The sequence below is a fragment of the Protopterus annectens genome, chromosome 13.part0 (assembly GCF_019279795.1).
Source record: "Protopterus annectens isolate FY-2018-M chromosome 13.part0, PAN1.0, whole genome shotgun sequence".
Lineage (NCBI taxonomy): Eukaryota > Metazoa > Chordata > Ceratodontiformes > Protopteridae > Protopterus > Protopterus annectens.
In genome coordinates, this window is record NC_056747.1 from 738,434,373 (window position 1) to 738,448,667 (window position 14,295).

The following is a 14,295-nucleotide window of genomic DNA, read 5'->3' on the forward strand; positions in this document are numbered from 1 at the left end:
GACCAATCAGAAAATGTTAATTCAATAATCAAGCATCAAAAGGGAATTGGCTAAGCTTAAAAAGTCCTCCAAGTGAACCTGTGTTGTGGTAGTAAATAGTTATAAAAAATTGCCCTTTTTAGAACACTAAGTGCCCCTCTCACCCTCCGCCCCCCCCCCAGTTTTCAACAGCTTCCAGCGCCTCTGAGGTTTTGGAAGAAAGTTTGTACTACTACTGCCTTAGCCATCAAAGCAGTGAATTGTCAGGCTCACAAGTCCAATTTCCTGCTGGCTTCCTTTGACAGTATGAGAAATTTTAATTACTGACCTCCCTTCTTCAGAGATTAAGGCATCTCTTTAAGGCATCTCTGAATTCTTTAATATCTTCTGTTTTTCAGGTAATCAAACACTGTCCGAAATATTCTTATGACATTGCTGGCACTGTTTCTAGAGCAGCTGAAGTAGGTCAGTCATTTTAGAAAGCTTGCCTGGCTGTGTTCAAAGAATTTACCAGAGGATGTCAAAGCTGAGATCCTGAATGCATACCCCCCCTGCTAAAGTCCCTTAAAAAACTTGATGAAATGACCAAGTGAAGTCAGGTCACCATGATTTTTCGATCCTCCATGCCAAAGTACAATAGAAGCTTTCTTTCCAGTTCAGGTTCCTGTTATAGGAAACAGCATAAACAGTCCCAGCAGTGCACAGGTAAACAATTTCAAAAAGCAAAGTTGGGGGGGGGGGTAAAAAAATGAAAGGAAAATCCTCCCAGGACCAAGGGCCATCTTTAAAAAAAAAAACAGACTGTGACAGTAAGCCCTATTATGATGTTCATCGTGTTTCACTGTTGCAGTCATTACACTTGGGTTATCCTGCTGGCAGGCGACCCGCAGTTGGCCCGAGCTCCAAAGTCTTGGTCCGGCGTCGGTTGCTGTCACCTCTTCCCTGACGTCAGTGCGCCAGGGGTATAAAAGTTGCAACTGACGCCATTTTCTTCCGTCTTTCTTGCCGCGCAGTGCCCGAAGCAAAAGCAGTTCGCAAGTGCCGGTCGGCCAACTCCTGAGATTTTCAAAATTTAATTTCAGAACCGACGTCTTCAATAACGCTAAGTACCCTGTTGGGGAAACATTTTCTTGCTCCAGACCGATGTCAGTAAAAGTTAATAATTGTATTTCTTGTGGGAAGCAAATACCTCATAAGGACTTTCACTCTTACTGTATTCCTTGCCTAGGCCCTGACCATGACGTTACTAGTTGTCGGTTTTGTGCTAGATTCAATAAACTCACTATTAAACGTCGGTTTGATTTTGCTTTACATTATTTTGGACGAAGATTTAATTATATAATGCCGTCAGAACAACCGATGACCGGAATGTATAAAAAATGCAAAGACAAAGAAAAAGGCAGGCATCCGAGGTCCAAAACCGACGACGAAGCCTCTTCTAGGCCAATCGCCGGTTCTCAGTGAGGTGCTTTCGCAGCCCTTGACACCCGCTACCTCAGAGCCACAGGCCGTAACCAACAGCCACGTGGAAACTCAAGGTATTGGGCCTACGGAAACTATACCCTCAGATGGGTCCGGAGCCGCTGAACAGGCACCGGCTTCTGAGGGTGTTTTCAGACCTTCACAGCTTACAATTTAGGCTACTACAGCAAAGGCAAAGTCAAAAACACCATTAAAGACAAGGAAACAAGTGCAGCATTCTCCAGAACAGTCATCCATGCCAAAGAAACAGATGCTTAAAATGGCCGAGGACCTTATTACTTTAATCAGGGGCTCCCATCCCCCTCCTGACAAAATGCCTAGGCAAGACACTGATTATGATTCCTCTGATCAGGTTTCCATTTCCTCTGATTCTTCTTCTGATCAGGGTTATTCTCTCCCTCCCTATGAGGACTCTGATGCTGAAGAGTCCATTCCTTCAGCCTCACCGCCTGAAGATTACTCTTTTGGGGAAACTCTGCACACCATGAGGGAGCATTTCCATTGGGAGAGCCAGGATTACTCAGAATCCAAGAAAAGGCTCAGAGATTTCCTTTTATTGCCTCAGCACAGGCCCCTGGCTATCCCCCCTGTGCTTGATATTGTAGATAATGTTTTTTCTGAATCTAGTCTGTCTCCTGATTCTTTACCCCCTGCACCAGTAAAGCCAGACAGGTACTACAGGGTCCCTGACTCTCATAAATTTCTTTACAAAAACCCCGCTGTAGACCCAGAAACTATCTCTCAGGGTCCTAAAGGGGTTAAGGCTTCCACTGCCAAAAATCCTGTCCCCTCAGATAGGGATTCCAGAGTTCTGGAGAAATGGGGGAAAAAAGTTTACACTTCTGCTACTTTAGCTGTAAGAGCTTTAAACTGTCAGTTTCACATGCTTAAATATCAACAGTACCTCATGTCATTGTTAAAGCAGAAAATGGTTACAAATATAGAAAGTCCTGACAGTAAAGAAATGCAGGATTTATTGCATGCAGTTGAACAAGTGGGAAAGCATACTCTGCAATGTGGTTTTGATTCATTAGAGGCTTGTTGTAGAGCCGCAGTTACAGGCTCTGTTATTCGAAGACATGCTTGGTTGAAAGAACAAAGTTTACCTGACCATGTTAAAGTAAAATTATTGGATGCTCCATTACAGCATGATACTTTGTTTGGTGTTAAGGCAGAAGAGGTGTTAAAGAAAATGGAGGATAAGGCAAAGTCTATACAAACGGTGAAAGATTTCTTACAGGTTCAACCACCAAGGTTTAGTAGAAAATGGCCTTCAAAAAAATTGGTCCTTTCCAGTGTCAGACAGGCCACAAAGAGGCAGATACAGATGCCCAAGAGGCAGATCTCAGCTCCAAGGCTCCAACAGACGTAAAGAATGGGGTACTTAATCCCCCAAAGGAGGAGAAGACAAATCACAACCTTATAGGAAACGGTCACAATGACTTCCCTCTGCAAATGCCAAGCTCTTACCAGCTGACAGCACCACTAGGGGGAAAGCTAGCACTTTTCTCACACAATTGGCACATGATCACCCAAGACCAATGGGTGTTGAATATTGTTTCTCAAGGCTACAGCTTCCATTTCAACACGCTTCCAAAACCAAAACATATGCCAAACCTGCCACAAAACCAATGGGCAGAGGCACAAAAACAGATTGCGGCTCTTACGGATATGGGAGCTATTCAGAAAGTTCCACAAGAAGAACAGGGACAAGGATTTTGCTCAAGACTTTTCTTAGTACCCAGAAAAGACAAAGCCTGGAGACCAATACTGGACCTGTCAATCCTAAATACTTTCCTGGATGTTCCAAAATTCAAAATGTTAACACTATAACAACTTCTGCCCATGCTGGGCAAGAAGGCTTGGCTAGTTACTTTGGATCTCAAGGAGGCATACCTGCATGTCCCAATCAGACAATCGTGTAGAAGATACCTCAGATTTATAGCAGGCTCAATGCATTACCAATTCTCTGCACTACCCTTTGGCTTATCTACTGCGCCCAGAGTCTTCACAAAATGCCTGGCACCAGTAATTGCATTTTGCAGACAAAAAGGAATTCAAATATATCCCTACTTGGATGACTGCCTTATTCAAGCAGAGAGCAAGGACATTCTTCTAAAGCACCTGGCGTTTGTAAAAAGATTGCTAATTTGCCTAGGGTACACAGTAAACGAAAAGAAATCAAAACTAGTGCCCTCTCAAGAGATAATATTCCTGGGTGCAAGCTTAAATACAACTGCCCAGATGGCTTATCTCACGCCAGACAAACAAAAGCAACTGACTCATTACTTTCAAATAATGGCAACAAAGACCCAGCTCCCTGCAAAAAAAATTCTGCAGGCCCTGGGTTTCATGGCATTCTACTAATTCCGTATGCAAAACTGCATATGAGGAAACTACAATGGTATCTAAAAAGTGTTTGGACTCAGCATTGTCACAGCCTAGAGACAATCATAACCTTGATTCCCTGCCTACAACAGGAGTTTCGGTGGTGGTCCCAGGCCTGTCACCACAACAAGGGACAGCCTTTCACCTTACCTACAGCCAGGCAGACAATAACAACGGATGCATCGGATTATGCCTGGGGAGCACATATGGCAGGAAAATGTATTCAGGGCACGTGGACCAAGGAATAAATGCATCTTCACATCAATCAAAAAGAGATGCTAGCTGTACAGAATGCCCTGACAGCCTTCAAGGACCTAATACATCCAGGACAACTATTAATAAAGACGGACAATACCACAGTTATGTGGTACATAAACAAGCAAGGGGGCACACATTCCTACCCCCTATGCAGACAAGCCATGACTTTGTGGAACACAGCACTGACCTACCAGGTACATCTGCAAGCACAATTCCTGCCAGGAACAAAAAATACACTGGCAGACGAGCTAAGCAGAAATCTCATGGATCCTCACGAATGGAAGCTAAATCCACAAGTGTTCAACATGATAACAAGAAAATGAGGACGCCCAGACATAGATCTTTTTGCCTCCCCTCACAATTGCCAAATACAGAAATTTTGCACAAGGAGTTATCACTCTCAAGCATGGAATGTGGATGCTCTATCATTCAGCTGGAAAGGCCTGACGGTCTATGCCTTCCCTCCAATGCCTCTACTTACCAAGGTGCTTCTAAAGGTCAGACAAGAGAGGCCAAAAATGATCCTGATTGCACCAGACTGGCCACGCCAGCACTGGTACCCACTCCTAAAGAATTTGTCCAAAGGCCAACCTTGGCCACTACCTCAAATCCCTCATCTTCTGACACAACAAAACAATCAGATTTTGCACAGTCAACTCAGAACCTTAAACCTGGCAGCATGGCAGATATTGTAGCCACTCAGACTGCAACTCTCTCTAAAGCGGTTATGGATGTTATTTTGGAAGCCAGAAGGCCCAGCACTAGGGAATCTTATGCAGAAAAATGGAAGAGATTCTGTGCTTGGAACCAGGCACAAGGGCTCGAACCACTTGTACCTAATATACCTCAGATTTTGCAATACCTAACTGAGATGTTGGACAAAGGCCTATCTTTTTCATCCATTAAAATCCATGCCTCTGCCATTTCAGCACATTACAATGCAGATCCTCCTATTTTTTCACATCCTCTACTACAACAGTATTACAGAGGGGCAAAGAATATAAGCCCCCCCTAGGAGAGCACCAGTACCTACTTGGGACCTCAATTTTGTTTTAGAAAAACTAACGCTACCTCCATTTGAACCAGCCAACACAGCTTATCTAAAATTTTTGTCATGGAAAACTGCTCTGCTCCTAGCAATAACTTCAGCAAGAAGAGTCTCAGAGTTACAGGCATTGATGGCTGTGGAACCTTTCCTCATTTTTCATCAGGACAGGGTTTCCCTTAGGACGAACCCAACATTCATGCCAAAAGTGGTATCCAATGTGGCCTTAAACCAAACCATTCATTTACCTACTTTCTACCCAAATCCCCAGAATAAAGGGGAAAGACTTCTGCACGCTTTGGATATACACAGGCAGCTACGATTCTACTTGGACAAAACAAAAGCCTTCAGAAAAACTGAGCAACTGTTTGTAGCATATGCTGCAGGATCACAAGGAAAGCCTATTACAAAGCAGACAATCTCCAAATGGATAGGACACTGCATCTTCTTCTGTTATGCACAACATGGCAAATCTGTGCCTACGGGCATTAGGCTTCATTCTACCAGAGCAGCAGCTTTCCTCAGAGGAGTACCAACCAAAGACATATTAGAAGCTGCAACCTGGAGCTCAGTGCACACTTTCACCAAGCACTACCACTTACTTCTCTACTCCAAGTCCAGAGCAGGCTTTGCCACTGCAGTTCTGCAGGGCTTGTTAGCCTCGGCAAATCCAATTTAGACCCAGCCACCCATCCTCAGCTTTGGGATTCTACCCAAGTGTAATGACTGCAACAGTGAAACACGATGAACATAGTACAGTTGTGTACCTACCATAAATGTAGATGTTCGGGTGTATTCACTGTTGCAGTCCAGGTTACCCACCCACCATCCCCCTTTCTTTGCTGGGATTATTCTGTACTTCTCAACTCTATACAACCTATGTGGTGTATTTGCTTGTAGATGAAGGAAATGTTTATAGTAATATATGCATTTTTTTTGGCATATTTTTATCTTTTCAGCCTTCCTATCTGGGGGCACCTGACATCTGGGGCAAGAAAAACTGAAGAAAATGGCGTCGGTTGCAACTTTTATACCCCTGGCGCACTGACGTCAGAGAAGAGGCGACAGCAACCGATGACGGACCAAGACTTTGGAACTCGGGCCAACTGCGGGTCACCTAACCCAAGTGTAATGACTGCAACAGTGAATACACTTGAACATCTACATTTATGGTAGGTACACAACTGTACTTTTCTCCTCTTCACACCCTGCAGGTTTCATGACACCTACAGTTCTCCTGGTTCTTTTGGACAAACTTCACATGAGAAGTTCAGTGGTTCATCAAATCAGTTTGTACCCAACACCAGCATCCCTAGCTTTTCAAATCCCAATGGTGGGGCTGTAAACAGGGAGTTACTCTGGTGGCTAAATTAGTTATCTGTCAGCTCAGGGCTTCCTTCCTCCCCGACTCAGTCTGTAATCACAGATGCCTCAGATTTTGCTTGGGGAACTGTATCCAAGGGGTTGAAAGTCTGTGAACAAACAGTACAAATTAAAGCACAAACATGTCAAAGAAATGATTGCTTTTAGTAAATGCTGCCAAATCTCTGAACCATCTTTGGGTTGTAGGCCCTCAACTAGTAATCATAGATAATACCTCAGTGATGTAGTACATAAATGGGGAGAAACCAAATCCTGCTCCCTTTACAGACTAGCCATTATAGCCTGGGAACTAGCAATTGAGCATAATCTGACCTACCAGGCTACATACATTCTATCAGAGCAGAATGTTAAAGCAGACTGTGTGAGCAGGACCAGGACAGACCCGTGGTGCTTGAAAGCTACATAGGTTTTCCAGGAGTCAATCCAGTTGTGGAGAGCTAGTCATGTAGATCTGTTTGCCTCCATTCACAACAGGCAGTTAAAAGAAATCCTGCTGCAAGACTCGTTGCACAAAGGCCTGGAAGACAGATAGATCCCTTTTCATTCCCATGGATGGTGATGTTTATTTATGCTTTTTCACCCTTTAATATGATAACGAAGATTCTTATGAAGATTCAGAAGGGCTCTTCAAGGATACTACTAACTCCCTTTTGGCCCAGGCAACAGTGGTTCTCCCTTCTTCTCAAGTTGGTCAAGGGCATTTAACACAGGATTCCTCTCAGTATAGACTTGCACAAGACAGGGGTTGTTTAATACTCCCCAGCTTTCATTTTTTACATCTCCTTGCCCTGATGATGGCATTCTAATACCTTTTAAGCACATATTTTCTGAGGAAGTACAGCAAGCATTAAAGGAGGCTAAGAAACCTGCTACTAGAAAATCATATTTGACTTAAGTGGAAGATATTTTCTAGTTGGTGCCTTTTTAAGGTTCAGATGCCTCTGGGTTTACAGTATTTGTGAAGGTGTTGTCTGCTCATGAACCCCCCCCCCCCCACTTTCCTCCTTCAAGTCATCAGTTTTTAAAAGGGATTTTGCATATCTGTCCAGCTGGAAACAGGTGGTTCCTTCTTGGAATCTGAATTTTGTACTGGAGAAACTTGTACTAATTCCTTGTGAACCTGCTCACAATGCTGAATGAAGCTCTTATCTTACTCATTGCTTTGAATTCTGTTAGGATTATCTGCATTACAAACTGTTATGGTGATTCATCCTGGTCTCATTCATAACTATTGGTTAACTTTGAGAACAAATCCTTCCTTTATTTGTAAAGTGGTTTGAGTTTGCTTTGAGACGTGTTTTCTATCGAGTACCTGTCAAATCTTTGAACACTCAAAATTTCGAACATTACATGGTCGAGACCAAACGTTCAAAATTTTGAGTGCTCGAATATAGACGGTACCCTACGGTGCAGATAGGGAGAATTTCCCTTTTCTGCATTGAAGTGCGGTCTCGGAGTTGGTATATTTAAGTTGGGGAGGTGTGGAGGGAGCAGCCCCACCCACGTGGGGGGTGCAGGGGGGCTTGTCCCCCTGCCTACACTGTTAGTGTTTTTTTTCTGTGTTTTCTTTTTTTTTTTTTATGTTCGATCATCCAAATGTCGAACATTTGGTCTCGACCATGTAATGTTCAACATTTTGGATGTTCGAACATTTAACATAGACCCTTTCTATCCATAGCCAAAAACTAAGGGAGTAAGAATTCATCACACTCAGACAACTTGGATACTTCATTGATGAGGCAAAAAACATCATGGAGTATAATCAACTGTTTGTCCCTTTTTTCTTACCTTCATAGGAAATTGGTGTCTGACTGTTTCTAAATGGTTGTCTTATGATGCTCTCACCATAACAAGACAATTCCAGTCAAGGTTGGCAGCAACTTTGTCATCTGTGCATACATTTACCAACTGCTACAGAGCAGATTCCTTCTTTAGGTCCAGAGCAGGCTCTGTTTAGATTATTTTGTAAAGACTCCTGGACTCTTGTCCATCTTTCTCCTTGTAAGCTGTGGTATTCAACCCTTTTAGAATAGGCTACTGCAGCAGTGAGATAATTATGAACAATAGTACAGATGTGTAATTAAACTTGCTATAACAGTAGGTGTTCAACTTGATCACTGTTGCGGTAGGAAGAGCCTTCCTACACCCCCTTTCATTTATAATAATTTATGCCAGGGTTTTGACTTTTTTTCCATTTTCTTTTCTCCTAGCGCATGCTTATCTGTCAGAGCTCTAGCCTTCCTTATTCTGATGCAAGAAAGCTCTGAAAGTTTGGCACCATTATCACTATCTTCATACCACTTTCATTGAGATGTTCAGTGGCTAGAGTGCGTAAAAGGTACCCTAAACTTTTGGAAGCTGACTGGTTGTTTTTCCCAAACTGTTCAGTGATTTGGGGATGTGGAAGGTACCCTAAGGTTTTGGAAGTTGGCTAGTTGTCCTTTCATTGGTAGGGTAAAGCCGATATAACTTTACTGCAACAGTGACAAATCTGAAAATCTGTCTGATGAAGTCTATATGGGTAGACGAAAGCGCTTACCTTTTATTGTTGGAATAAAGAATTTTTATATCATCCTTGGCGACTTGGAACTTTCTACTTTTTGGTTTTACAATCTGTTAAGGTAAGTTTACCTACTCAACCATACTTTCAAAATTTATTAGAAAAGGTCCAGAAGTAGTGAACAGCATTAAGTAAATGCTAACTTTCAAATCATACATCATAAACCCAGCACAGAGTTAGCATGGTGCAGTATGAAACTGCACACAAGACAATCGGCTGCACTACAGAAGACAAAAAGGCAGCTTAATAAATCCATTTAAATTGTTTTGGGGAGGTAGCTTTGGCCACCATCAGACATTGGTTATGGAATGTTGAGCCTTCCCTATTTCCACAAAATGATTTATACCATTTCCAGAGTTGTTTCATCTCATAGTAAAGGGAATGTTTTATTTTACTATAAAACAGTGTTCTCTCTCACTTAGAAGGTGGTGCAAGCATAGAACTGGTATACTTAGTTTGTAGGGGTATCGAGGGTGAAGCCTTTTCTTTGTGAGTAAGTAGGTTATGATGTAAAATATTTGTGTTTTAGTTAAAACTTTTCGCCTTCCACTTTCACTGTGGTATTTTGGCAATCTGTTTATTGTTCCTGGATTTGATAATGAAGTGTTCAGTTTAATGCAGTGTACCCAAGATCCACAGCTGCTGTTCTGAGATTTAAATTATGTTTTGAAATTCCTCTGAGCCAGTTTTTTTCAGTCTGATGTAATAGCAAGCATTCTTTTTTCATACTACTAGAGTTCATCTCCAGGTCTGTGATTCTTGCCACTTGCATAAACTGCCCGACAGACACTACATGCACCTGTATAGGGAGTAGCAATGTTAGTTTTAAAAAGCACCTCTTTAAAATCTTATCACAGAGGTACCTTTATCTTTATGCTGTCCACCTCTGCAGAATCCCCAGATGAATGCACGAGAGAGCCAGTAAATTTATCTGTGTATATATTTTTCTTCAGACATGATTAGGATCAAAACAAAACCAGGCTGAGCATCAATACACTATGGTGCCTGTTTCTGTGGTCACAGTTCAGACATCTCCAGTACCCTGCTGCCTGCTTCTACACTTCCTTAAGGGGATTTAGGCAGTAGGGGAGTGTTAGGGCATGTCCTCGAACACAACTGAACATGTCTCTGTGTGCCTTGTATTGTGACCGATGGAGCAGCAATATCTGAGGCAAGCCTTGAACACTTGTAAATGTATCTTTGGAGAACTTTTATGAATTAATGAAAAATGCTAGCATTTTAAGTGTAGGCATGGTGCCAGCAACAAGTGGGTAATGAGGACATTTCTTTGACATAACTGTGGTAATGAGACATCCTTCCTGAGAATACTTCTGATGGTACACACGCAATAGTGGCATGTCTGTGTCAGCTGTACTTTACTTTTTCAATTCTAAAAATGTCATATGTTACATTAACCAATCTGGCATTTTACGTGTTTGACATTGAATATAGCTGTGCTGTAACGTTTGTGTTGCTTTTGAATTTTTCCAACTTTTCTGTGTGCCTTGTATTATGGCAAATGAGCGTCATTATCTAAGGCAAGCCTTGAGCACTTGTAAATGTGTCCATGGAGAACTTTTGTGGAAGAATGAAAAATGGTAACGTTTTAGTGTGACAGCATCAAGTGGGTAATAAAAGCCATTTCTTTGGCAGGCCTGTGGTACTGAGTTATTTCCAGATAATATGTCAGACCGTACATTTTCAGTAGTGGCACTTCTGTGGCAGGAGAGTTGTGATATCACTTTTGCACATTACTATTTCAAATCTAAAAATATGTTAAATTAACCAATTTGGCTTGCTGATTTATTTGACATTTAATGATTTAATGTTCTTGCTGTGTAACTTTGTGTTACTTCATTTTCCACCTTTTTCAGTGCATCCTCCAAACCCTCCTGCCTTCCCATTGCCATCATTGCTTTTGAGGATGAAACTCCTGATGACTTGATTTTTTTCCCTCTGTACTGTAAAATTTGCTTCTCACCCATTTGTTTCTATTTCAGACATCACTTAGAAAGATCCCTAATAAATGACCCATTGACGTCGATGCAAAGAGCTGATTTTGGTAGGTGTTACTTTTACTTTTCAAATTGTATAGTTTAAACTGTGACAGATAATTATTTGCCTTTCTACTCCCTATATCCCTTATATGCTTTTTCTTTAGGAAGTTTCATAAAATAATCACCTGCTGCTCTGTTCGCTTTCAAATTAGAACATTAAGTAGGAGACTAAAGCGGAAGAGTTCAAACCATTATTGAGCATGAAGGATAGGATAGTGTGTGTGTGTGTGTGTGTGTGTGTGTGTGTGTGTGTGTGTGTGTGTGTGTGTGTGTGTGTGTGTGTGTGTGTGTGTATGTGTATATATATATATATATATATATATATATATATATATAATTTTTTTTATCTGCATTTTCTTGCTGCCTTTAGCTAATTCTGCCTAAAATGCCGATTATTTGAGTTTCTTTGATTTTAAAAAGCTTGTTTCAGGTACATATTGTACTTATTTTACTGCTTGCACTTTAACAAAGTCGTTTTTGTGTTTAAATTACCTGTGTAACTGTTGTAGGCTACACACTCAAGTGTGGTTGCCATTTCTGTGCATCTGAAGTGTTTTTTGATTGTATTTGTTTTATTTTCTGAAAAAAAATACTTGTTTTCCCGCCTTTCTAAGCTAGTATAGTCCAGTTTTCAGGTTAGTGCTGAATTCAGGGCTGTGTTACAAGTTTCTGTGTTTGCCCATACCTTACTTGGATAGAAGGATGCTTCTCTGTTCACCTGTGAGAGAGGGGATCTTTGAGCAGCCTATCTGTCCCTGGAGGAGTGGTTTCTGGCCAGAAATTAGTAGTTTATTTGCCATTTTGGGCTAATTTCTATCTCTTTAATTTCCCTGCAATAAAACCCACATTTGCGTGGTTTTGAACTCCGGTTAGCTAGGGTATAACTATTCCCGGCTCCACAAAGTCTACTCTTCAATTTTTTCCCTTGGAACCAGACAAACTTTCAACTTAAGCACTCAAACCATTCACTTCTCAGCCCGGCACTTGCTCAAAACTCATAGCAAACACTAATAAACCTTAGCACTAGACTCCCCTATACTGTAGAGAAGGACAAGGCTCTCTATTCGACTTTACCAGCCAATCAGTAAAACAGTTCACTGTACCTGTCTAGGCATGTCCAAAGGGCAGTTTCAGGTGTACTCTCCGGTCCAACTGGTGAATCTGGGCATTTTGAGGCAATGTTACAACTGCCTCATGTACACAGACAACCCTCTCCTCCTACCACCAAACACTAATACATGCGAGAGATGCAATTATACAGCTAAACTGGTGGCTAAGCTCTCTCATCCCAAGACTGGACCAGACATTCAGTAGGAGAAGGGAATACTTGCATCACACCACCAGTCTTACATAGACCTGTGAAACCAGCACCGGCAACAAACACACACAAATACACAAAAACATTCTCAGAGGCTCTAAATAAAAATCTGCAGAAGCAACAGAGACCTCCAAAGCAGACACCAAGGCAACCTCCACCCCCCCCCCCAACACAAACCATGAAACACATACTTCACAAAACCAGTGAGCCACGCAATCACAGCCCTTAAGGCAAAATAACATACCCCAACACACTAGTAATAGGTGACTCTATAGTCAGGCACACTGACATCCCACTCACTAGGCTGAACAAGGAGAAGGTTACTGTTAGCTGCCTGTCGGGTGCCAGGATCTGCCACATAACACAAGCACTCCAGTCACTCCAGAACAAGTACAAATACGACTCTGTCATTGTCCATGTTGGTGTGAATGACCTGAACCGTACCTCCCTGGCCTACATGAAAAGAGACATGCAACAGCTTTCTGATCACGTAGCCCAGGCCGGTATGACCCTGACCTTGAGTAGCATCCTGCCCTCACCAAGAATGATACCATGGTATAAAGGGAAAGTTATAAATTTCAACAATTGGCTAAGCTTCTGGTGTCATTCAAAGGGGATCCAGTGTCTGTCAGCCTGGGATGACATGCTTGACAAGCCACACTGCTTCGCTAGAGACAGCTTGCATCTGTCACCCTTAGGCTTTCGAATACGGGCCAAGGCTCTTGCCACCCCCATAGTACCTTTTTTAGGCAAGGCTCAAAAGACAAACCCACCGTCGTAAATAGCACAAGTAACAAAAAACTGAAGGTAATGCTGCTCAATGCCAGAAGTCTAAACCTCAAAATGCATGCACTCGAGGCACTCCTCGATATAGGTGCAGTAACAGAAACCTGGTTTAAGGCTCCAGAGAGCACCCCAGCACTACCAGGCTACAACTCCTACCATACATTTTGGCCACAAAACCCAGACCGAAATACAAAAGGCAGGGGCGTATCCATATTCATCAAGGATACCCACACCTCTAGGTTAATGGCACAGCATGATGATTCAGAGATCATCCACGTGCAACTAACAACAGGCAAAACTGCAATTCAGATTGTAGCTTGCTACAGATCACCCACCATGTCCCATGACCCCCATTCCGCATTTCTGGAAACACTGGGAAACATAAATGTCCTACCAAACACCCTGATATTGGGTGATTTCAATTACCCAAACATTAACTGGGAGAACTACTCAAGTACTAACTACCTTGCCCAACATTTCCTAAAATTTATAAACTCAAACGCCCTGGATCAACAGGTCAACACCCCCACCAGAGGTGACAAACATATTGGACCTGGTCATCACCAACATGGGCGACCGGTGTTCCACACCGGAGGTCAACCCCTCACTGGTTATATCTGACCATAAACTATTCGCTCTGGATATCCACATTCCACCCCCACCCCCCTGTCAAAGAAACCACCGTGAAAAACTTTTCAAAAGCAAACTTCACGTTGCTTAAGACCGAGGTAGAAAGTTTCAAAGTCCCTATGCTAAAGGATAACGCTGCCCAAGCTGCAAAATCCTTTACTAATGCACTCTACGGGCACCTACAAGAATGCATGGATCGTGCTATCCAAAGCAAAACCAAGACTCACTCCTCCAAGAAAAGGAAACCAGTCTGGTGGACCCCTGCCATAAACAAGCTATACAATAGGAGGAAACTAGTAGAGAAAAGAGTAAAATCCCAAGAGGGGAAGACATCCCTAATCAGTATCAGCAAGAAACCATGATCCCTCATAAAATCATCCAAGGCTAGCTTCGAAAGAAAAATTGCCAA

The 14,295-nt window shown here is 42.4% G+C and overlaps 1 protein-coding gene across 2 annotated transcripts in view; it reads left to right on the forward strand.

Annotated features, from left to right (window-relative positions):
• Positions 1 to 14,295, forward strand: part of ERAL1 (Era like 12S mitochondrial rRNA chaperone 1) — a 609,521-nt gene that overhangs the window by 319,439 nt on the left and 275,787 nt on the right. For both annotated transcript variants that reach the window (XM_044054425.1, XM_044054426.1), the window contains exon 6: positions 11,096 to 11,157. In XM_044054425.1, the coding sequence (XP_043910360.1) occupies positions 11,096 to 11,157 (62 nt within the window). The remainder of the gene's footprint in view (positions 1 to 11,095; positions 11,158 to 14,295) is intronic.